The sequence below is a fragment of the Salminus brasiliensis genome, chromosome 13 (genome assembly GCF_030463535.1).
Source record: "Salminus brasiliensis chromosome 13, fSalBra1.hap2, whole genome shotgun sequence".
NCBI lineage: Eukaryota > Metazoa > Chordata > Actinopteri > Characiformes > Bryconidae > Salminus > Salminus brasiliensis.
This window is the reverse complement of record NC_132890.1, coordinates 30166080-30189477: the sequence shown is the minus strand read 5'-3', so window position 1 is coordinate 30189477 and position 23398 is coordinate 30166080. Positions and strand designations below refer to the sequence as shown.

The following is a 23398-nucleotide window of genomic DNA, read 5'->3' as shown; positions in this document are numbered from 1 at the left end:
AGGCCATAAGCTGGTTGCCTTGCATGGAGAGAGGGAGAGGAGGAGTGGATGTAATGGAGGTGAATATGAGGTTAGGAGGTTGGAGAGAGAGAGGGGTCAGCAGCTACAGGAGCCATGATCGATGGTCATTGCAAACCTGAACAGATGGTCCACCTTCCCAACCGCCAACATAAAATCACCCGGATGGCCCTTTTGCTCTTTATCATGGCAAAGCAGGAGGGAGCAGGAGTTACATCACCATTTGCTAAACAAGTACGATCCTTCATGGGTCATGTGACTTTAGAAGCCTAACTGGCTGCTACACAACATCAATAACCATCCCCAACTTCATTAGCAAAATGGGTTTTGGAAGATGCAAGAAACAAAACATCGACTTAATTAAAGAGCAACTCTTTAAAATATCTTTAGCAGGTGCAAATTATATATACGATGTATACAATTTTATACTGTAGCAAATTTTATACAAATTATTGTTGACTCATAGTTCATTAGAACAGGCAGAGAAATCCATACTTTCAATCCACCCACATCATAAAAATATTTAAAAAGAAATTATTATAACTAATTATTTTTTTTAATATTTCATTACAGTTAAATAAATAAACTGCGAAAGTAAATTAAATAAACATTACTGTTTATTTTTTATATATGTTTATATATTTCTGATATATATATATATATATATATATATATATATATATATATATATGTGTGTGTGTGTGTGTGTGTGTGTTTATTTTATTTTCTCTGTATATATTTCATTTGTAGCTTTTAATTTTTATATATTAAACATCAATGGGATATGTTTTCAGCCGAAATATCCAATATTTCTCTACCTTTGCCGATCCTGAGAGCCAATCAGATCATATTCTCAAAATAAGGATTACAGCCTTGTTCAAACACTAGCATTCGTCAGTGTGGTGTTTCATTTACCATATCTGACTCAAACTCAAATATCTGTAGAATGTGTAAAACCAACGTGTGAGTTCACTGATTTGATAAATATTATAAACATTAAAAATGGAAGCTGAAATATGTGAGCTATTATCATGTAGATTTAGTGATCAAAGTCAATGGGAAAAGTGGAAACATGGCTATTGAGAAGAAAAACAGACCCTCGGGGGCTTCGAGTGATCCAGAGGACTAAGGCACTGCCACTATGACCCAATGTTGCATCGGCAGCAGTTGGAAAAGAGGCAGTGGCTGGTGCAGCATGGGTCATGTGTCTCACCCTCCCAATGTCGGAAGAATTATGGGTTGGGTTGTTGGCTAGCTAAAATTGCTAAAATTTAAAAACCACTTAAAACCACATACCTTTCATCTTACACGATAATAAAAAAGAAATCATTAATAATCAATGACAAATGAACCATTATGGCTCTGAAACAACAAAGACAAAACAAGTAAAGGAATAAATCAGATAAAAATGGAGAGACAGACAGAGAGAGAGAGAGAGAGAGAGAGACAGAGAGACACAGAGAGATGTCTTTTAAACAGCACAAAGCCATTCCCAGAAACAAAGGTCAGCTCTTCTCTTAGGATTAAACTCGGGATTCAGAATCGCAGGGTTAATGAAACAGCTGGATGTGGATTAGGGGTTGCAAGAATGAACAGACACAAGCCGCTATAATGAAACAGCAAATGCGCATCTTCACAAAGTGTCACCTCGGTCTGACATCTCAGCTTTTTAGCTGTCTTAGCTGCTACATTCCAGCTGGAACACAATCAGTATCAACCACAGTGAATCAGTGACCAGTTTCCCCGTGAATCAGATTCATCACATACTGCAGACTGAACCACTATCACATACAAAACCATAGTCAGTGGTGAAGTTCGATAGCTTAGCTCGGCTAAAATAAGATAGGGTCAGAACTGTATCACTGTGACAGAGACACTATATGGACATAAATATTGGGACACCCACTCATTCATTTTGTCTTCTGCAATCAGGGTAAGAAAAAAGACATGATACTGCTTATGTTTTAGTATCTGTCTCTACTATCCAGCAGGGAAGGCTTTCTACCAGATTTCTGATGTGCATTGCCGTGAGGTTTTAATTGCAAGCGTTAGTGAGGTCAGGCTGTGAGGTGATCACCACCCCACCTCATCATTCCAGAGAACACAATTCTGCTGCTCCACCGCTCAATGCTAGGGTGCTGTATACACCCCTACCCCACGCCCGAAACCAATAGGTTTAAGTTTATCTGCTCCAGAGAGTCTTATTCCACTGGCAGTACTTCTCTACAGGAACTAGACAAGCTGTGCATATGTGTGTCAGTTTGTTGGGATTATTTAAGACACTGCAATTATCAGAAACTCACACCACAAAAGCAAAAGGGCCGGGTCAAGCATCCTAATTTTGGGAGTCTTCTGAATTTCCAGTGCCCTCAACTCACTTAAAAAAAAAAAAAAAAGTAAATGTCAATGGTTCCTAACAGTGAGACAGAAATGCATTTAAGCATCTAAGCGAACGCTTTGTGCGATAACCAGCTTTACTTTTTCAGCTTTGAAAAAATCACGGAAACGCCTGCGTGAGATGCTTAACAGCGGATGACCTCAATATGTCAGAAATTATGGCAATGTAAAAACGCACAGAGAAAACATGCGAGGAAGATTCCAGCCCATACTGACACCTTCACTGCTTTACATACTTCATAAAGAAGTTCATGTTGATAGACAGACAGACAGACAAGTAGACATACAGACAGACAGACAAGTATAGAAAGATAGACAGACAGACAAGTAGACATACAGACAGACAGACAAGTATAGAAAGATAGACAGACAGACAAGTAGACAGACAGATAGATAGATAGATAGATAGATAGATAGACAATCAGATATACAGACAAACAGACAGACAGACAGACAGACAGATAGATAGTTATATAGATAGATAGATAGATAGATAGATAGAGAGACAGACAGATATACGGCCAGACAGATAGATAGATAGATAGATAGATAGATAGATAGATAGATAGACAGACATAGATCTATATAGATGGATCGACAGAAAGAAAGACAGATAGGTAGATAGACAGACAGACATAGATAGATGTATATGAGCATTATAAGAACTTTTATGCAGCAACAGGAACGCACACACACACACACACACACACACACACACACACACACACACTCACACACACACACACACACACAGAGTCCTTCCCAGTCCTTTTCCCAGGACTCTGATCTCAGTTGCAGTACACACACTGTCAGAGTGGCGAAAGCCCCCAGTGGAGGGATTTAATAAATATGAATGGAGGCGCGTGGCACACTAACTCTTCACCCTAATGTGACACCCAAATGATTACAAAGAAAGGGCTCAAGGATATACCAGGCAATGCACCTCCCATCAGGAATATGAAAAGAAATGATCCCCCTCTGCTGCAATACTGAAGCCCGAGAGCATACAAATTAAGCTCTTTCACTGCACACCTGGGCTTCAGCACTGCCAGACTCTTTATGAGAGAATGTGCTGATGAACTGGCCCCTGTTGTTATTACCACTAAGTTCTGGAAAGATTTAAGATGATTTAAATACAGCATAAATCACTCTGATTTCCGCTGTGATGAAGTGGACGAGGAATTGCGGAAGCTAAGGCAATATTTCTGTGCTGTTTCAGGGAAGGGGATTTTCTATGCTGACTTTTGAGGGCTGCTATACTTCGGGGGCTTTCAATCTTTCATCTTTCAATCTATTTTTTTTTGTTGACCATATTTTTGCCATACAGTCGAGCAACGAGAAATGCCACAGCCAATTCAACACCATTGATGGGTTCTTTGGTATAGGCCATTGTTCCATACAGAACCATGACAACTAGAAGAACCCTCTGACAGTCAGAAAAGTTCATTTCTTGAATAATTAGCTCTTCAAATACAAGGAAAAAACTCTTAGAAACCTCTTAAAAACCTCTGCACCCATTGCTGACACACAGCTTATCTAGTCCTAATAGTAAAGGCCTGCCAATAGAATAGGACTCTCTGGAGCAGATACACCTGAACCTATAGGCAGCATGCCTAATTCCAGGTCTTGAAGGTTATAAAGCCCGCAGCATTGAGCTGTGGAGCAGTGGAAGAACTGTGTTCTCTGGAATGATGGTTGGTGCTCCATCCTGTACTTTTGGGATGAATCGGGGAGTTGGGGATGAGGTGGCGTGGTGATCATCCAACATCCTGATCTCCAAAATCTAGTAGAAAGCCTTCCCTGGACGGTGGAGACAGTTACTCCAACAAAAGCTTGATGTCAGATGAAACAATAATTAAGCAGATGTCCCAATACTTTTGTCTATGGCGTATATACACAAAAAAGAAGAACAGTTTTAGGGCACCAATCATTTGTAGAGGTTATGTTAATGAGATGGTAATGAGGGAGTGTTGTCCTTTTTCTTGTATCGCATATAAAGTGCTGATCTTTGAGGCTGAGTGTGTACACTTGAAGACTTTTAAGGCTGCTCGGGTGATTTACACAGAGGGCTTGAGTTGCGCTGTGCTTTCAGATGATGAGACCCTTTTAGAATATGAAGTGAGAGCGTATTATTAAAATTCATTTTAAAGCTTTTTTTTTTTTCTGACCGAGTGTCCTTTTAAGAGAACAGTGGCTGCGGAAGAGGCCTTTGAGAGTTACAAGGCTATTGCAGGGAAGGTCTGGGCTACCTTTCTCTAATGTGGGAGGGATTCTTCCACCCTGGGTTAAACCCGCAAATCCTTTCATATCACCGACACCGTCTCGGGGTCACTCAACAAATACGGGGCTAAATCATGGCAGGAAATGAGGGGATTAAACACCAGTACCTCTTGTGAGAACAAGGCATAAGGTGATACCTGGTGGTCAAAAACAACTAGGCAACACAATTCCAGTCTAGTTCTAATTTCCCAAGTTGCCCACATTTCCTAAATTCACCAAATCCTGAGTTTAGCTGGTTTTATCAGACAACTTTACACCTCAAACAACAAACACAAGCATGGCATCTCATTTGATGTTCAAAAGGTTTGCTGTGTGTCCAAAAGTATCCAGACACCCTCCTAAAGTGTGAATTCAGCTTCTTTAAGGTGTACCCATGTCTGACACAGCTTGTATAATCTTCATAGACAAACATTGAACTAAAGGTCTAAAGGAATATGAAGCCCAAAGTATTGATGTGTGGCTGTGGAGCTGTTTTCTTCAGAGTGATGGAGCTCAATCCAATACCTTTAGGTATAACTAATCACCCAACCTCAGTTCCTGACCTCACTGATGCTCTCATGTGGATGAATACAATCAAATCGTCCTCATTAAAATGCTCCAATATCTAGTGTAAAGCCTTGCCAGTGGAGTAGAAGCTGTTACTGCAGTAAAGGGAGGATAAACTCTCTATTAATATATAGAGAATATCCTTGATTTCAGAAGAATCACTTTATTTGGCTGGTACTTCTTAAAAGCCTCATAGATGGCCGTCCAACATTCAGCTGACATTCAACTAAATATCTGTTAATTGCAGTTGAAATCTAAGCTGAATATAAATTATTCTCTACTGAGTCTAACTCTACAGCTAACCCTAACCCTAGCTATAATACTTGTATATAAAACAATACACACATTTTATATCAAAATGTTCAGAACATGTGACCTAGAGCACTGTGTGAAGAGATTATCTGACCCTCATTTATTAAAGTTCAAGTTAAATTAAAGTTCAATTTCAGAATTTCTTAACATTTCCTGTAAAATCATCCCCTTACTCACAAGGACAAATTGTTTTGGTGCTTGAAACAGGTTTGTCAGAGTCCTAGCTGCACAAAAGTAGTGGAATGTGTGCATAAAACAGTCGTAGACACCAGATGGTTAACCTTGAGTGAACCCTAAAACCTAACTCTAATCCCAACCTTAAACTAGACCTTAAATCTAACCCTAAAATGGTAAGGCTGGACCAATGGACTATCCATGGACCATTCAAGTAAAGTGCCCATTTTTCTGCTAAAAAGCTTGGCTATACAGCATAAGGCCAGCAACCTAGACTAAGCTGACCATGACCCACTGAGAGTCCACACCATTCACCAGTCTCATATGTTTAGTACAATGTGTGTCCTTGGGACACTGATCTAAGACCAGCCTTCACATTTATTATTTTATTGGCTGGGCAAGCCGGAGCTGATCCTCAACCAGCTCTTCCTCCTCATCAAAGCCCCGGGCTGAGATCAAACACGCCTCAACAATCTACTATACACCATCTGCATCCAAGCCAACAGTTCCCTTTGATAAGCGTGCTCAGCACACAGGCGCCTTTGTGTTTCTGGAACATTCACTCATACGAAAGAGAGGAGAAGCGACTCACAAGAAAAACGTCTCGTCCCAGACAGGGTTGAGGTTGCCGAAGATGGTTTTGGTCCTCCGTTTGGTCTTGCCCACCTGCACAGTCACGTAGGGGTCGCTGGAGCCCGTCTTATCCTTGGCCTGTAGGCCCTGGGCGCAAAGGACTATGGTATGGAGAGAGGAGAATGAGTTACCTGAGAGCCCTGAGAGTTTCCGTTTTACTGATAGTCTTTAGTCTTAAGTCATTAGATATATAGATAGACAGACAGACAGACAGACAGAGAGACAGACAGAAACCAGACAGATAGATAAATATATAGACAGATAGACAGACAGAAATACAGACAGACACAGATGTACAGATAGATAGATAGATAGACAGACAGACAGATTTACGTATTTAATATCTACCATGAATCACTCTGGACTATGGATTATTTGGCATCTATTATGATTTAATATTATGAATTATTAAAAGAATGAATTATCGAGTATCTTCTAAACAAAATAAGTAACTACTATGAATTATTCAGTAGCTACTATTAATTATCCAATATCTACTATGAATTTTTCAGTATGTACTATGATTTATTCTTTAGCAACTATGATATATCCAGTACATAGTATAAATTATTCAGTAAATGCTACGACTGATGTAATATTATGAATTATTCAGTAGTTACTATAATTTTTTCAGTAACTATTATGGTTTATTCAGTATCTACTATGACTTCTTTAGCATGTACATTGATTTAATATGATATAATATGAATTATTTACTAGTTACTATTGAATTATTCTTTATCTACTATGAATTATCCAGTACCTGCTATGAAGTATTCAGTAACTGCTATGAATTTGTCATAACTGCTACATTTGATTTATTACAATTGATTATTCAGATGTCACTGTAATTTATTTTGTAAATGCTATAATTTATTTATGCCTTATTCAGTAGTTACTACAATTTATTCAGTGGCTACTATGAAGTATTCAGTAACTGCTATGATTTATTGATTATGAATTATTCTGTAGTCACTGTCATTTATTCAGTATCTACTATGAATTATTCAGTAACTGCTATGATTTACTGGTTTTTAATTATTCTGTAGTTATTATAATTCATTCAGTAGCTACTATGTATTTTTCAAAAACTGCTATGAACTTGAAGATCTGTAGAGTGAAGAACAGAGGTGTGGATGTAGATACTGGTTCAAGCTAAATCAAATGTACAAACATGTGATGTGTGCTTTTTGGCATTAAGTCCTGGTGACAGTGTATTGTTAAAAGCACTATACAAATCAGACAGAATAGAACTGAATTGAAAATATGCCACAGGGGGCCTAGGAGGATTACTCAGAGGAGCAGAACCTAATGGAAAATAAACCACAGCACTCTGTCTGAGGCATCAGGCTTTCAAACACCTGGTTACTTTTATTACTCCCTTCAGTCAGAAACAAAAGCCATAAGGCTCTCAGCGTGTGTGTGTCTGAGAGTGTATGTGTGTATGTATATGATAATACACAAAAGCGTCGATGAGCGCAGCCGTTGCGGCTTCTCCAGCATCACTCACTCAGATTGTAGTATTTCACACAGCACCATAAAAGAACCAAGAGTACTTAGTGATTAAAAATGAATGAGGTGAGGTGATGAATTATTCAGGGTACATATATCCTTGGGTTGGAGAGCTACAGAGATTGCTGCAATGTCACCAGGCTGGGCGGAGGAGGGCGATTTTGGAGAAATGGAATGTCAGTGTGCTTCATTAAACCAGTGATGCTGGGTGTATGAAGCACTAAGCACTAAGTTTTAACACGTTCACACGTTCAGCGTGTTCTGGCTTTATCACATAACTGCTCAGTTATTACAAAGCATCTCACTATCAGGGTCCTCTTCAGTAGAAACCCCTCATTTGCAGCTCAGTTAGAGAGTGTAGCCCAACTTTGTTATCTAAACCTTTGTAAGTGGTCAGTATCTGACCATGGACCCAGTCTTGGGACAAGGACGTGTAAAAAACCTGCTGTGTGGTCAGTGTCACTGCTATGCTGAAAATGCACAACCAGTTAAATAATATCTGATCAGCCGTGATCCTGTGGTCAGAAACGTGATGAATGGATGGGGCAGAGAGGGGCTAATTAACTGTAAGGCAACAAAAAACAGTTGGAAATACAAAGTGGCCAGTAAGCACAAGGCAGGGTTTTCTGATAATGTTATCAATAAGTGGAAATATGAGGAAGGTGTTTCTAATAAAGTGGCCAGTCCCTGGAAATTTAAGGTAGGAGGTTCAGATTAATTGGCCAGTGAGTGGAAGCTCAAGGTTAGGGTTTCCGATAAAGTGGCCAGTGAGGGGAAACACAAGGTAGAGGATTCCGATATATTAGTCAATAAATGGAAATGAGATGGAGAAAGGAGTCAGTGGCCAGTGCATGGAAGTTCAACATGGGGGTGTCCAATCAATTGGTCAGTTTGTGAAAGCACAAAGTAAGGGTTTCTGATAAAGTGGCCAGTGCATGAAAGTTTTAGGTAGGGGTGTCAAATAAAGTGTCCAGTGAGTGAAAGCACATGGTAAGGGTTTCTGATAAAGTGGCCAGTGCATGTGCGTTTAAGGAAGGGGTGTCCAATAAAGTGTCTAGTGAGTGAAAGCACAAGGTAGGAATTTTCAATGAAGTGGTCAAGCTAGGAAATTGTTTCTGATAAACTGGCCAGTGCATGTGCATTTAAGGAAGGGCTGTCAGATTAAGTGGCAAGTGAGTGGAAGTTCAAGAATAGGGTTTCCGATAAAGCGGCCAATGAGTGGAAGAACAAGGTAGGGGTTTCTAAAAAAGTGGCCAGTGCCTGAAAGCACCAGAGGTGGGTTTCTACTAAGTGACGCCTGACTGTATAAAGTACAAAATATAATCTAGGTTTTATATCTTTTTAATTTGGGACTTTGACGTAAAATGTATCTGGCTTGCTTCCAACATGACATATATTCATAAGTAGCGGAAAAGATTAGGGTGGGGGGCAGGTTGCTGAGGTGGTTTCTGGAAGTTACGGCGCTCTAAGAGTTTCTGGGCTCCAAAATTTCCATCCACCCTGCGAATATAATATGGAATCAGTAGGTGCTGATGCCAAATTGAAGCAGGATCAATGCGTCCTGGCGTTTTTCAAATGAATAATAAATAAATCAGGAGTCCATGAACGCGTTCTAAAGAGGGGGGAATTCGATTCAGCAGCAGAGATAAATTATACCAGTCGCAATGCTACTTTGTCTCTTTTTTTGCTCTCTCTCTCCCACTCTCTCTCTCTCTCTCTCTCTCTCTCTTTCTCTCACATATTGACACTTCTGCAGAAGTGCAAGTTTGGCATTAATTCAGGGTGTCCACCATCCGAGCAGCAAAGTCAAGGGAAAAGAGTGTTGCTGATGCAGAGCCGGTGACACAGGCCTTGCCTGCCTCAGAGAGAGAGTGTGTGTGTATGTGTGTGTGTGTGTGTCTGTCTGTGTGTCCACTGATAATTGCTTTCTTTTCAGCACAGAAAACACACTGTTGTTGTGCTTCGGTTCGATGGGTCCGGACAATACCCCATGAGACAAAACAGCAAAACAAACTGCTCTGCTTGGAACTGAAGAAGCAATAAACAAAGACCAAGGAAGGCTCCGTCCTGCCTCACCAAAAGATCTTCTCATTGTGGGTTTAATACGCAGGGAATGCACAATTAATTGGTGGGTGGAGCAATCAGTCCCCTAAAACCTCTCTTAATTGTCACAGGCCAAATCTGAAAGAACTATCTTGTATGCATTTCTCCTTGGCAGAAACACCTCATCTCCAGCTCCACCAGCTCCACCACAACTTCTGGTGTACAGTTAGAGACTATAGCCCATCTGTTGATGCACAGTTTTTGTTTCATCCATCAACATGGTCAAACATCAGCGATTTCGACAAGAGGCCAGTCCTTTGCTGATGTTCAGTTTTCTGTTTTATCCTGAGATGTAAACTGACCAATCCATTAACCCCTGTTTTTGTGTGAAGCCTTGTTTATGGTGAGACCTTTAAGGTGAAGAAGAAGATCTCGTAGTCTGCCAGAAGATATGCAGGAATAACAAAAATATCTCCCTAAAATCAACTACTCAATTTGAGCTCATCTTCAATCAGCCTTAACATTAGCACCACTGACATGTGAAGTGGAAAACACTGATTATCTACAGTGGCATCTGTCAAGGGATGGAAATATTAGGCAGCAGGCAAACAGCCAATTCCTGAAGGTTCTGTGTTAAAAGCAGGAAAAATAGGCAAGCCAAACTGTGATGGCTAGACAACTGGGTCAATAAGCTAGACAACTGGGTCAGAACATCAGAGCATCAAAACATCACAGCTGTTGTGAGGTGTTCCCGCTAGGCAGTGGTCAGCACCTACCAAAAGTGGTCCATAGAAGGACAACTGGTGAACCATGTCTGGATATCTCGAGATAGCTCATTTGACAAAACTGGCTATTTTAAGTATAATATAATATAATGTATAATATAAGTTATAGTATAACTTATAAGTAAGTTTCAGTTCTTTTCTTTAAAAACTTTGAACAGATCATTTAAAATACAATTTAGTGTCCAGTTCAATCTTCACTGCCCACATTATTAATGTATATAAAGCAAAAAGCATTAAAATGGGTGAAACTATGCCCCATGCTGCTCCAGTGGTGCTGAAACATGAAAGTGAGGAAAAGAGTGAGGAGCAGGAAAGGCCAACACTAATCACAATGCCCCAGGAACTGACCAGTGATGGCGATCTTGGCAGACCACTTTGACGTCCCCTCCAGTACGGCTTGCTTGGCAGTCTTCAGGTGGCTGGAGAAGTCCTCCTTTGTGAGCTGGAACATATCCTGGATGACTTCGAACACCTCTGGGCGGTTCTTCTCCCGGATCTTCATTCGCTCCTTCATAGCCATGATGATGTTCTGGGTCTTGTCCTCTGCGCCATGCTTGGAGCTCTTCTCCACCGCGCCTGAAGAGGGGAGAGGGAAGGTAATGGTTCTGCTTGACACAGGGGGCAGCACAAGGCATCATTCAGCAGCCTGCTCAAAATCACTGTCCATTTTATTATAAACATTGATCTCGGGCTTCCACTCAGTGTTCCGCTCACTTTATGAGCTCCACCTGTCTTATAGGTCCAATAAAAAGGTGTACAGTTACAGTAGCCTATTGAACCAGGGAGGAAGGGCTAGAAGGAGGCTAACACAAACAGTGCGTCAACACACAGGCTACAGTGTCCTGTCCACTACGACTAAGGTGGAGCTACAAGGGAGGGCATCTGTGGCCAGTGTACACAGTTGTGTTTCTGTTGTTTTGAACTGTATTGTTGAATAGATTTTTTGAAAAGTGAACCAGGGCCTGAGAAAGGTGCTCTCGCGAGTTCCTCTCGCCCATTTCATCTCTTTTGACCTCAACTCAATTATCCGATTTTTAATGGAGCGAAACTGTGAACATGACCTGAAATTGAATGAACCATCATTTGCAAAATAAAGAAAGGCACATCTCCTTGAGTTCCTCTGAAGCGGTGAGGTAAGAGGTATTACTACATTGTCTCAGCGCAGCCCCACAGTAAAACCATCTGCCACATTGCACATTGAGCCACTGTGTTTCCCTGTCACCTGATGCTGGGTGCTCTCACATACAGCTCTCATATATAGGTGCAACTGATTAGGGGGGAGCTCCCAGCCCCTTTAAATGAATTAAGTAGGAAACAAGTAGGAGACCGACCTTTAAAGCTTGGTAAGTTTTAAAGAAAAAAAAAAGAAATATGGGACCAGTATCAGCCCGAATCTCAAGATTTCAGTTTGGGAATCTTTCAGAATTGAGATCTGCTAAGAAAACGTGGTCTCCTGCCACCTCTAGACTGTACGTTATACAGCCACACAGCTTTCCTCTCACTCTCTGAGTCACACTCTCACACACACTTACAAATAAACAAACAGTTTATCCTGCTTTCTGACTCTCTCTCTCTCTCACACACACACACACACACATATGCATGCACATGCACTCTTACTCTCACGCATGAGTACAATCTCTTGTTCATTCAATCACACACACACACACACGTACACACACACACACTCACACTTTGGCTATGGTGATTTACTTTGATGGCTCATTCTATAAATCTCGCAGAATAAAGACCCATTTGCTGCACTGGCAGGTGGCCATATTTGTGAGGGTCACTTGAAAAGGGAGCTCCACAATAGGCAATAATGCATGTCACACTCACAACAGCGTTATTACAGCCCATACCACATCATTCTCACAGCTGTGCTAGGAGCAGTGCTACGTACAGTAGCTTTAAACCTTAAACACACTCACTGAAGAAATACAGTAGTTTCCGCTGTTGGGGGCTGGATATACAATAAACACAACTGAGGTGTGCTTTCAACTGTCTTCATGCTAAAGTGTACCAACAGAACCCTGTTCAATGATCTGCCTAAACCTAGTGTGGTTCTGATGTATCTGACAAGGTATGCCTAGACTATGCCTTCTACTACCAGTGCTCATCTTCAGCAGCATGCTGCCATAATAAGCAGCCTACATTACCTATAGACACCACTTAGACTTCGTATTCATAGAATAACATTTAAATAAAGTAGAAAAATGACAACAACGGCCTCTTTTTTTCACTGCTAAGGCCACGTCGTATCGTTCGGTCCCGCTACAGGCTGTAAACGGACTGGTTATGGTTTCTATTTACACCTGCCATGTTGCTAAATCAGGACCAGGAAGAACACAAAAGGCATCTACCAACTAATTATGCAACAGTTTTGCTCTTTAGTCCTGCTTTACAGCTTCTAGGCTTACATAGCACTACTCACGAAGGCCGTAATTCATCTGTGAGCATTGTGTAATCTGCATGCATCAATCACACTCGTCTCAAACCACCCCAAGAAGGCCATTTTATAGATGTAGTGTCAAATAATCCACTTAAACAAGTCTGTTTGAAACTAACTCAATAAGGTTTGATGCGAGGTGTGTGGCCACTTTGGCATGCAGTTAGCACTGTGTTAATGGATAGCTATAGTCATGGTCCTGGCATTAAAGACAATAAACAGTCACATAATCATGAACATAGTCTAGTACAGCTGTTACACAGTTTTTGCCTCCAGCTTTTAAGTGTTTGCCTCAAGAAGGCAGTACTAGCTTAAACTAAGCGAGCTAGGCCACGCTAACGCCACAGTACTGATGTTGAATAAGCCCGGCAGGGGGGCCATGCTAATGGTGCGTTATCTGTTGTACTGGCCGCCATGAATGAGGCCCATAACCGACCCAAGCATTAAATCACACTTGTCGCCACGCTAATGATCAGTGCACTTGAAGAGAGCTACAGGGAATATAAAGATCCAGGAGACCCAGCCCAGCAAGAACCTTGTTCGTGTGGAAAAGTCACCAGAACGGTTCCCCTCCATGTTTAGAACTGTTCAGCTCTGTAGTGAAAAAGTGGCTAAGTCTAGGATTCGAAGGTTTAACACTGAAAGTCCCACACTTTCCAGCCGAAGATTAAAATGGCGATAAGTAAGTACAAGAAAGGTGTACCCTAATGGATTCTACTGCATATGTCATGCTTTCAGACTTGCATCTGCCTTCAGAAAAAGCTCTGGACCTGGCCTCAGATCAACACTTTCACTTAAACGGTCAAACCACAGAAACACACTGCCACTCTGCACCCGGACCTTAGTAACAAACTGCTTCTCCACTCAAAGTATGACCTGCCACTTATCCTGACTGATTGGGAATGACACGTTCCTGCTCTCGGACTTGAGGCCCAGAGAAAATCTGGATAAGTAAACAAGATTATATTTATTTTGATGTTTCCCTTCTGACAAGCAGCGATGACTAAACCAGCTCCTCCATCATTGGCTGGGATCTAATGCCATGAAGACCTGCTGATTTGCGCATCTTTTTGTTCTGAGATGAGGGAGAGAGGAGGGGACTTTTTTGTGTGAGATTTGTGACGAGCATGCATGTTAATAGTTTCTGACAGCTCTCATTTCCTTCAGACAGGAATATGAAGAGCATTAGACATGCTGCTGCTTCTGGTGTCAAAAGGTTACCACTAAAGCAGGAGGTGAGATTGACTTTATTAGAACCCTCTACTTTGTACCTTCAGTCATTGGCCACTTTATCCGAAACACCTGCCTTGTGCTTCCACTCACTGGCCACTTTATTAGAAACACCTACCATGTACTGCCTCTCACTGGCCACTTTATTAAAAATGCCTAGTTTGTGCGTCCACTCAATGGCCACCATATCAGAAACACCTACCTTGTGCTTCCACTCACTGGCCACTTTATCAGAAACACCTACCATGTACTGCCTCTCACTGACCACTTTATTAAAAAGCGCTTAGTTTGTGCATCCACTCACTGGCCATTTTATTAGAAACACCTACCATGTACTGCCTCTCACTGGCCACTTTATTAGAAACCCTGATCTTGTGCTTCCTCTCACTGACCACTTCATTAGAAACACCAATATTGAACTTCCACTCACTGATCACTTTATTAGAAACACCTATCTTGAACATCTGCTTACTGGTCACTTTATTGGAAACACCTACCATGTAATGTCTCTCACTGGCCACTTTATTAGAAACGCCTATCTTGTACTTCCAGTCATTGGCAACTTTATGGGAAACACATACCATGTGCATCTTCTCAAATATATCCATCTAAGAGCAGCGATGTGGTCAGACACTAAGCGTACATGTTTTTAGGTTCTAGAGGAGGACTAACACCAACACACATCAGATCAGATCCAGATAAGCTACAGTTTCCAACTGTACAACAGCAAAGTGAGGTTTCTGATAAAGTGGCCAGGCTGGCTCGAATATTAATGTGAGTCAATAAGGGATCAAACCACCAGCTGAATGTTAAATACATGTATTAGTAAATGAACTCACGTTGGAGGCAGTCTGCGTTGAGCAGGTCCTGGCACTTCTCGTGACATTTGACCCCACATTCGGTGCAGCGCATGCCCTGCCGAGCGATGCCCCACAGCAGCCCCTCACACTCATGGCAGTAGGTGGGGGCTGTCGCTGTCCAGACTTCAAAATTGTGGGGAGTGGTAGACGAGATGGGATAGATTAGAGCCTGTAGTGTCTTTCTTAAGACCTGCAGTTTCTACAGGAGTGAAAAAGAGTGAGAGAGAAAGCAAAAGAGAGAGAGAGAGAGACAGGGAATATAAATGAAGATATTAACCTTTACTGTCAAATGTCAAAAAGTTTACAGACAGCCCTTCTAATTAACATATTCAGCTACTTTAAGGTGAAACCATTGGCAACACAGGTGCACACACAGCTAGCATAATCTCCATAGAAAAGCACTGACTGATACAATGGGAGGCTCTGGAGCAGCGACACCTGAGCCTGAAGTCACCAAGCCCCTCACCAAGAGTGGAATGGAGAGACACAGCCCCCAGCATTGGACTGTGAAGTGGTGGCACTGTGTTCTCTGGAGTAATAGGGCTCCATCTATCTCTGTAGCTTTAGTGTTATTAGTGTGTTTGTGTGTGTGTGTGTGTGTATACACTATTAAACTCCCCAGAGAAGATGCAAACGTCTTTAAAGGAAGGCCATAGATAACATCCACTAAAGCACTAATTTACTCCTAATCCTCTCAGAGAACCCCTGACACACACAGTGCAGTAACACACTTCACCACACTGACACTAAACACACATCACTCAGCATGTTCAGCGTGAGTGTGTGTGCTTTACAGCCTGAATTTTACAGTCACTTTCACAGCACAGTCATGTGACCTCGGGGGTGGAGAGAAGCTGTCGCCATTTTTAGCATCCTCATAAAAGAGAGGAATCACTGCCCAACATCACTCTGTTTATAACAGAGAAAGAGAGAGAGAGAGAGAGAGAGAGAGAGAGAGAGACAGAATGAGCAAGAGGGAGACGGACAGAAACACAGAGAGAGAGAGAGAGAGAGAGAGAGAGAGAGAGAGAGAGAGAGAGAGAGAGAGAGAGAGAGAGAGACTGGATAAAAAGCTGCTCACAAACACAGACATAGATATATAGAGTGTTAAAGTTAAGAGAGTGAAATAGAGTGATAGAGAGCTGTGGAAAGTGATATACTGTGTTATACAGGGTGATATAGTGATATTATTACAGATATAGAGTCACAGAGAGGCATATAAAGTGATATACTTTAGAATTATAGTGATATATTTAGGCTAAGAGTTAAACCTCTGAGTTATACACGAATCAGCCATAACATTAGTACCACCTGCCTAATATTAAGTAGGTCTCCCTTGTGCTGCCACAACAGATCTGACCATTCGAGGCACAAACTTCACAAGACTTCTGAAGACGTCCTGTGGTATCTGGTACTAAGACGTTAGCAGCAGATCCTGTAAGTCCTGTAAGTTGTGAGGTGGGGCCTTCATGGATTACATCAATGAGTCTTAGGTGCCTATGACCCTTTGTTATTTCTTGGACCACTTTTGGTAGGTAGTGACCACTGCATTCCAGAAAAAAACCCACTAGACCTGCCTGATGTCTTGGAGATGTTTTTACCCAGTGGACTAGCCATCACAATTTGACCCTTGGCAAAGTGTCTCGGATTCCTATGCTTGCCCATTTGTCCTGCTTTTAACACACCCCCTTTAAGAACTGACTGGCAGGTGCCACTGTAGATGAAGGTAATCAATGATTTTCACTTCACCTGTCAGTTTTGTTATACAGAACAATATAGAGTTACATTCAGTGGTATAGGGTGATATGTAGTGGTACAGAGTGATTTATAAGTGGTATACATCTCTAAAGAGTGATAAAAAGTGATAGCATGACATTTAGTGGTATTGAGTGATACACAGTGGTACAGAGTGATGCAGAGTGATATACAGTGGTGTAGATTAATGCAGAGTGATATACAGTGGTGTAGAGTGATACAGAGTGATATACAGTGGTGTAGAGTGATACAGAGTGATACACAGTGGTATAGATTGATTCAGAGTGAAGTACAGTGGTATAGAGTGATACAGAGTGATATGCAATGGTGTAGAGATGCAGAGGGATATACAGTGGTGTAGAGTGAAGTGCAGTGGTATATAGTGATGCAGAGTGATATACAGTGGTGTAGAGTGATATACAGTGGTGTAGAGTGAAGTGCAGTGGTGTATAGTGATGCAGAGTGATTTACAGTGGTGTAGAGTGATACAGAGTGATATATAGTGGTGTAGAGTGAATTAAAGTGGTATAGAGTGATACAGAGTGATATGCAATGGTGTAGAGATGCAGAGTGATATACAGCGGTGTAGAGTGACGTGCAGTGGTATATAGGGATGCAGAGTGATATACAGTAGTATAAAGTGATGCAGAGTGATATACTGTGGTGTAGAGTGATGCGGAGTGATATACAGTGGTATAGAGTGATGCAGAGTGATCTACAGTGGTATATAGGGATGCAGAGTGATATACAGTGGCGTAGAGTGATACAGAGTGATATACAGTGGTGTAGAGTGATGCTAAGTGATATACAGTGGTGTAGAGTGATGCAGAGTGATATTCAGTGGTTTAGAGTGATGCAGAGTGATATACAGTGGTATAGAGTGATGCAGAGTGATATACAGTGGCGTAGAGTGATACAGAGTGATATACAGTGGTGTAGAGTGATGCTAAGTGATATACAGTGGTGTAGAGTGATGCAGAGTGGTATTCAGTGGTTTAGAGTGATGCAGAGTGATATTCAGTGGTTTAGAGTGATGCAGAGTGATATTCAGTGGTTTAGAGTGATGCAGAGTGATATTCAGTGGTTTAGAGTGATGCAGAGTGATTGTTGTGTCTCCTGAGCTGCATTATACTCAGATGTCTGTGACGGGTCCACTGAGCAGCACAGACTCCAATAATCCAGTCTCTCAGACTCTCTGTCTCTCAGCAAACACTAAAGCAGCACTAATGAATCTAATTAGTCTGAAGTGTTGGAGAGAGCGTATCAGACCTGATTAGACTGTACCGACGCTTTACTTTAAACAATTACTCTCTAGTCACACACCTTCTAACACTGTTTACTAGCAACTTCCACAGGGATAAGAGAGGCCTAGCAGAGTAATATTTTGAGATGGTATGACAGTGTGAAAAATGAATACTGCCCAACCCTAGAATGAGTGTTGCAGCTCGTTTGGATCAGTAAGCACTTATTATTTTTTTAATTATAAAGATGATGTGAGTGATGTGTGAATTTTATTATTACTCATGTGTTTCTTGTTGAAAATAAAAGTTTCTGACGCTAACATAAAAAAATCTGCCAATTTTTAGATTACCTTCAGTTCATATCTGGTAAATGCGTGAACATTAGTGCGCAGCATTAAAAGCCTATATTATAAATATTTGTCAAGTATATTAAAAGTACACAAATATAGCTATGGAAAGGAGCTTTGGTCCAGAAAGGCTGTGGTCAGATACAAGGGGTATCAAATTTGAGTGGCAAAAATACACTTGTTTTGTTTGTATGGTTGGTCATATTGCTTTGGTGCCTCGTTCCGGGTCCTCAGAACACTGAAGAGGTGTGGGATTCAGACAGGAGGTGGTTTTAGTGGAGTAGACTCGGAATAAAAAAATGGAATTAGCTTCTGATGAACTTTAACCCCTTAGGTGCATTACTCAGTAACTACAGGGACTTCTGTACAAACTGGTGGGGCTAATCTTTGGCTAACACTTTCGGCCCGCCGGCTCTTTTAAGGGGTTCATTCACAAATCCAAGAACAATGGAAGCAAGATGCGTGAAAATGTGGTCTGAAAAAAGAACAATGGATTACACTCCATACATTCAGCACAGGAGCTCCTGAACTGCACGGCATTAAAGCGGAGTGTTAAAGACGGCCAGACTTTAAACAACTACAATCATCTCAGCAGGGGTTCAAGAGTTATTCACCCACATCATATCATCAGGGCTCTAATCACTCATCTGTAAACGAAGAATTGATCGCAAAACGCCTGCCCGTGATTGGCTGCTCTAAGTGCTTTTGTTGAAGCAGTTGGAGCTATAAGCGCTTTGCAGTGCTGAGGGACTGAAGCGAACACTTTCCGTCTCAACTGGCTTTAGTGTTCAGCATATGGCTGCGACTGCAGTTTCTAGTCTGAGGTCTCTCTAAGGGGATCCCCCCATCTCTCTCCCTCTCTGTTTTTTTTTGGGTGTACTGGATAATGCGCCAACATCTGTTCAGCCTACTTACGGACTGCTGCTGTGAACGGCTCTCTGCTAGATGTGCGTAGCCTATTTAGTCATTAGTCACAGCGCTCACCTGAACCTCCTACCATTATCCTACAACTTCCTGTTAAACCACACGCACGACTCGTTGTTTCTGTGTGCTGTGTGTGTAGACCGAACTTTGTAGCACCTCAACATGGCTCTGGATGTTTGGTGGAATGTAAGCAGAATACGTAAGTACTCACAGTAATCCGTTAAAGTGAAACGGTGACACAGAGTGATATACAGGGGTGCAGAGCGATGCACAGTGATATACAGTGGCATAGAGTGATATATAATGATACTGAGTGATACAGAGTGATACAGTGCTATACAGTGGTGTAGAGTGATGCAGAGTGAAGTACAGTGGTATAAAGTGATACAGAGTGATATGCAATGGTGTAATCCGTTAAATCATTAAAACAGCAGAATATTCTGATTAACAGTGAACGTTATTTCAAGATAGGGCGCACAATTACTCTGTCTGTACCCTTCTCCTTTTCAAAGTTGTATTTTAATGACCCTACATGCTTTAAGAAAATGTTGTGAGATTAGCCACAGCTTACTGCATCGAACCTCAGCATCTTGTGTGTGGTTATCCACTATGCTATTCAGGCTTTCAATCAGCCACTACTAGGAAAAACAATTGCAAATGTCTTTAAATTGTCTGCCATTGTTCTTCTGTTGAGACACGAGTCATAATTACCTATAATAACCTAATAATATAATAACTACTAATAACTACTACTGTGAACACGTACCAACATGCCCACAAAAGCAGATCTCTCCCGGTGTAGCAGTAACTAATCATGCAAATGGGGTTAATAAAAATATCAAAGCCTCAAGTCAGTTAAAACCCATCATTTAAAGCCAAATCACAACCTCCTTAATGTCTCCACAGTGCATCTACCAGGGCCCCCAGAGCTCTTCCTGCGCCGGTATGTCTCTGCACTAAAGGCCGGCTGTGGGGTTCTCGGTTTGTAGCTTTATTTGCTCAGGCTTCAGTGATTCCACTTTTAATTATAGTGCAGCACTTTGGTTTCTGCGGTAAAGCCAGCGCTGTGAGAGAGGGATGAGAAAGCCTTAATCAATGAAGGGAGAATTACTCCTCCTTTCTGCTGACCTCCATCCCTCGCTCTTGGTTTTAATTGATCGCCGTCAGATGAATCAGACGAATAAATAGAGGGGAGAGAGTGATGCGATGTAAATACCTCAGTAAAGTGATTTCTCAGAGTGAAAGCAGGGACAGAATGAGTCACCTGACAAGCCTTCTTTTGATGAAGGCTGTGGATTGGAGGGGTTTGTCTGTACTGAACTAGATGGTGGGGAAAAAAAGAAAAGCTTTGGAAAATGTTCAGCTTGTCTGTTTGGTTAGTGGATTTGCTGTTGAGCAGAGAGTTTTGCTCAGACAAGCCGTGACATTATACAGCATTTACGGCTTTGATAAGACAGGACTGAAATGGGACGTTTCTAAAGAGGCTTCTTAGTTACCTCCCCTAAATTCTCTTATTACAACTTAAGAAACCACATCACCACAGAGCGTTAAAGGTTTACATAAGAGACGTCTAGAAACTTGCTGAGAATTCTAAAAACTCATCAAGAATATCAACTCATCAAGAAAAACAACGAGAATTCTGGGGGAAAAAAAACCACTGAATAATCTGTGATCACCCTGAGAATTCAACAAACACCGGAATTCTAGGTAAGCATCTACAAGGCATCTACAATGGACCACTCAAGCAAAGTGATACCTAAAAAGCTATATTAGTCTTGTAGCTCCGGTGCTAATAAAGTATTAAAAAAGCAGCATCTGACCACCAAATGTGCCTGGATTGATTGGCTACACCTGCACAGGTAGGTGTTGCCTTGATACCAATTGTTACCAAAAGTTTTTAGGTGAAAGGGTAAAAAAGTGTAAGGGTGACCATTTACATTCAACTTCAGTTGCATTTAATATACATTTAGTTGAATGTTAGTTAAATATCAGGTGACATCTACAAGGTATCTACAATGAACCATCTAAGTAACATGATAACTTAATAGCTATATTAGTCTTGTCGCTTCAGTGCAAGTAAAGTATTCAAAAAAGCATCATCTGACCACCAAACGTGACCGGATTGATTGGCTACATCTGGGTTAAATAGAAAATCTGTGTAAAATTGATTTTCCATTGACCAATTCCATTTAAGTAGAGGCCTGCTGCTGATGCCTGCTGATGCAACGTCATCTGTAAATAATACCAGAAATGAGTGATGCTTCTGTAGCTTGCTAACAATAAGTCAATTAGCAAGTGGACTATATAGACCTTCCACAGCATTGTGTGATTTGTTTTGACAGCTTTTGCAAAGGAACCGTTAACACTGCTGATATTACTTGCCAAACAACATCAAATCCAGGCGCTGATTTTGATCCCACTGGTCAGGGAAAATGATCAATACATTGATTATCTTCTTATGTGCTTATGTGTTACTGTATACATGGTCAGTTTCCATTGCTGGAGTTGCAATAAGGAAAAAGCTTGACCAGTCCACCACAGTGTTTGCAACTGGTGCATGCAAATGCTACCATTGCGCAGACTGCTGAATATAAACACTGTAGCGTGGCAATTTGCATGTAATACAAAACCATTAGAAAGAGATTGCATGTGTGTATATGCACGCATCTGTGTGCATGGGTAATAAAATGTTTATTGGAGTGTGTGTGTGTGTGTGACCTCTTTCCATTCGTGCCGTGCGTGTGATTGGTCTTTATGCATGGTACATTTCATTAGCGACACACAAATGGTCTCCATTAAGCAGTGATTGGCTGATGTTTGTGTGTGGGTGTGTGTGTGTGTGTGGAGCACTTACTAGATCCTCGTTGTTCAGGGTGGACCTGGTCACGAGCGCAAACGAAATGCCTGCCTTTCGAGCAGTCAAAGTCTGCAGAGAGAGAGAGAGAGAGAGAGAGAGAGATGCTCAGTGTAAGCATCAATCACATCAGTCATAATTATTAAACACATTAAAGCCTAATCAGGGTGTAATAATGTAGGTTAGGACTCCCCCTATCTCATGGGAGGCCTTCTTATTTTCAGACTCCTGACCATGAAGGGCTGTGGTGTTGATGAGATTCGAGCTTATGATCTCTAGTCTCTTCACAAGCAGGCAGTTAGACAGTTACACCACTCTAGAGCTGTGAAGCCGTATACATTTCCTACTTGGTATCATGCCTGAGCACTGTGGTGAGCACATCTCCAAAGACTTGAGACTGGGATACACGGGTAGGTGTTGCCTGGATACTGATTAAATCCTCATACTAGCTAATAGTCACCTATCCTTCGGTTCGCTGGACACTAGCCTTTGCTAGCTAATATGCTAGCTAGCATCTCGCCACTCTGTGCCATAAGTAACGTGAATATGCATTTATGTGAGGTATTGGTCGTGTATGTTCGCCAGACCCCTTATCAAACATGCAGCGGTGCCAATAGACTGATTTGTTGCTGTCCTAACATGCTAATGTCAAATACATTTGCCACAATGCCGCATTGCCAGTTGCTTTGGCATGCATTTTTCCAAGCCGGCTATGAGTTAAACGTAGCTACACGTAGCATGGGTATAATTCAGATGTGATACCAGGTTGGTAGTTTCAAAGCTTTAGGGTGGCATAACGGTCTAACTGCCTGCTCAACAAGTGTGAGGAGATCATAAGTCCAAATCCCAGCAAGGTTCTCAGTGCTCCATTGTCAAAAGCTTCCCAGTCTGGGGATGTCATGTAGTAGGGGACGTCCTAATCTGCAGATAGGAATAAACAGTAAACTAATTGAGGGGGAGGAGCCAGGGACTTGCAATCTTACACAATCTTCAGTTACTTTATTTACTACATTATTTATTCTTCTTACAGTGTAGGTC

The 23398-nt window shown here is 41.5% G+C and overlaps 1 protein-coding gene across 2 annotated transcripts in view; it reads right to left on the bottom strand.

Moving 5' to 3' along the window:
- Positions 1–23398, bottom strand: part of LOC140575227 (protein unc-13 homolog C-like) — a 237443-nt gene that overhangs the window by 176966 nt on the left and 37079 nt on the right. For both annotated transcript variants that reach the window (XM_072695457.1, XM_072695458.1), the window contains exons 6-9: positions 22361–22414; positions 15219–15438; positions 11049–11276; positions 6320–6461 (exon numbers count right to left, since the gene is read on the bottom strand). In XM_072695457.1, coding sequence (XP_072551558.1) covers positions 6320–6461; positions 11049–11276; positions 15219–15438; positions 22361–22414 — 644 coding nt within the window. The remainder of the gene's footprint in view (positions 1–6319; positions 6462–11048; positions 11277–15218; positions 15439–22360; positions 22415–23398) is intronic.